The sequence below is a fragment of the Coptis chinensis genome, chromosome 5 (assembly GCF_015680905.1).
Source record: "Coptis chinensis isolate HL-2020 chromosome 5, ASM1568090v1, whole genome shotgun sequence".
NCBI lineage: Eukaryota > Viridiplantae > Streptophyta > Magnoliopsida > Ranunculales > Ranunculaceae > Coptis > Coptis chinensis.
This window is the reverse complement of record NC_141460.1, coordinates 87267629-87270395: the sequence shown is the minus strand read 5'-3', so window position 1 is coordinate 87270395 and position 2767 is coordinate 87267629. Positions and strand designations below refer to the sequence as shown.

The 2767-nt window shown below is 35.3% G+C and overlaps 1 protein-coding gene across 1 annotated transcript; it reads left to right on the top strand.

Annotated features, from left to right (window-relative positions):
* The first annotated feature begins 482 nt into the window (after positions 1-482).
* On the top strand, positions 483-1247 carry LOC147499725 (transcription repressor OFP16-like). Its single transcript, XM_086559193.1, has one exon. It carries the CDS (start codon positions 541-543, stop codon positions 1171-1173), a length of 633 nt encoding a protein of 210 aa, XP_086415319.1. The 5' UTR covers positions 483-540; the 3' UTR covers positions 1174-1247.
* The last annotated feature ends 1520 nt before the right edge of the window (positions 1248-2767 follow it).

Sequence of the window (2767 nt, the reverse complement as noted above, 5' to 3'; positions counted from 1 at the left end):
CCAAAATGACTACACATATACAAAGCACGTACTCTTGAGTTGTTTATTTAGCATTTCTTGTTTATATTCCAACGCCAACTACATCGAAATGAGTGCACTAAGTGCTGATCTAAATTGGATTGTCCCAGACTCCCAGTATCCATTTTACTAGTTACCAGTACATAAAATCTCTGCTATTACTAAAATTGCTCAATATATTGTTTTTTTTTTCTAATAATGAATCCATATCCAAATTTCTTCACATCTAAGGTTCAAAATAACCACAACAACAAGTTTCAAACACCTTACATGGTCCTGACTCCAGAGTCCTAACCATGCATGGCCCTGAGCAACCCATTGTCAGCCTAGGGTCGTAGACTACAACTTTATCCCCTTATTACATATTTATATTAATGTCGTTTACGGCTGTCTGGTCACTGTTCAATCATTCAATGCAAACAAACACAGCACCAAAAGCCCACCATCCTCCTCTATCTCCCCCACACACTCTCATATAAACACTGGCACACAATACCATCCTCATTTTCCCCTCTCTCCACAATGCTAACTACATTACCCAAAAACCTCCACCTCTGTTTCACAAAACCATTAACACCTGATTCCTCACCACCCCAAGAATCACAGAACCACATGAAAAACTTCAACTCACTTTACGACCACACACCAGAATCCACAACATCAAAATCTACAACCATTTCAAGAACAAGTGACGACTTCTCCACATCCGAGTCCGAACCCGAATCCACCACACCCGACTTTGCCACCATTTTAACATCCCAACGTTTCTTTTTCTCATCACCTGGTCGTTCTAACTCTATCATAGAATCTTCCACCTCATCTTCCAGTACTACCTCATCATCAGAATCTGATAATAATAGTACATTAGTTGGAGGGGGTGTACCATTATCTACATATTCACCAGATCCATATAAAGATTTCAGAAGATCCATGCAAGAAATGGTGGAATCTAGAAAGTGTTCAGATGTTACCAATGATTGGGATTTCTTACATGAGTTGTTACTTTGTTATCTAGCTTTAAATCCCAAACATGCTCATAAATACATTCTTAGTGCTTTTGCTGATTTACTCATTTCTCTTGTGAAGACTCAAGATGATGATCAAGATTGCCGGAATTCTGATACTTCCGATACTGTTTCGTTCCGACAAGTGTAATGTGTAATGTTTTTCTTTTGTCTCATTTTGGATAAAGTTAGCATCAAGGGAAGTACTTTCTCTTTTTAAGTGTATGTTTGTCTGTATATAGATATTTTTTATTCAGTTTTTTATTTATCTCGTTGCTTTTTGTTGTTATTTACTTTTGCTTGGGAACCAAACAAGATCCTAGAAAGATATTAGCTACTACTATTTTGTCTTTGAGATTCAAGTATTCAACTACAGTTAAGATATGATAGTTGGTCTAGGCTGGAATGGATTGAGGGTTGAGATTATTGCTATTTTATTTTTTAATTATCGTTCATCTGATATGTGAACTCAATGAGGACTGAGGAGTGAGGACTCATATATATTGCATAATAATGCATACTACATATAGGGACCATGATAATGTAAACGCATAGGGATATGTTAGTAACTTTTTGCATTGAGTAGTTTTTTTGGTCTAATTGGAAACACATTCATATTATCATGGTTTAATTGGACAATTACCCTAATGCATATTTGCTTGCTAAGTATGTAGTCCAAATGTCCAATGTTTAAAATTTCGGTGATCACTATATTTTTTAGTTCAGATTCAATGATATGCAATAGGAATCTTGGGATGATATGGTATGATGTGTACTGACGGTACCGTGTACGAATGATCAAATAGTCAAATGCAGGAAGGTACATATGAATTATGTAGCACGCTAGCACCAGTGTTGCTGTTTCATCAAAATGTTCGAAACCATGAAAAAATTGAGTCAATTTTGACGTAAGTGGTTATTCACTTATTTGCAACTAATTAAATTATTCAAAGGCTAGAAAAGAGAATAATTTGGCATTTGTGATGAACTGGGCAAGTTTGTTGATTATTATGGGGATTGAGATGGTTGCTGGATTTCCTACTGATAGCAACTTTGTGTCTACCCGCAAGCAACACATGTTGCGTGTAAATATAGTCATTGATCGAGCCGGCATATGCAGTTTGAACAATTTGTTATTTTATTATTAAGCATCCACAAATGCAATTCGATTAGACTAAACTTATTGGAGAGGGAAATTTTCTTAATTAGACCTCCTTTGTAGGAAATCGAAATTGATTGAGTTCACTGTGATTACAACATTTGGATTTTGGACCCTCTTGCTAATTACTCAGAAAGTTGATCCAAATAAACGTAACATTTCTCTGTAACTATGAGGCTTTTTTATATGAACAAGTTGGCTAGTTACAAGTCACAACTTACATTTTTTTTTTACTAAAGAGTTACAGTTAACTTACATAAACATTAGTAGGGAATCTTGTTTTCATCCGATCAATAAAAATTATTTCAAGACGAGTCGGCCAAATTGCCAAAATAAGAAGGAAATTGATATCAGTTAAAAGCCTATTCTTATAATTACAGCATTTGGACCTTTCTGCATGCTTACTGTTAGCAAATTAAGTTAAGCCAAACATAAGACGAATGTAACCTAGGAATCTTAATTTTTGTCTCTGATTTACTGATTCAATGCTCATTTATATATAATCTTGTAAGAAGAATCAGCCAAACAAGGAGGAGGCTGATTTGAGTTCAGGATTTATTAAACTGCAGCACTTGGATCAATGTGC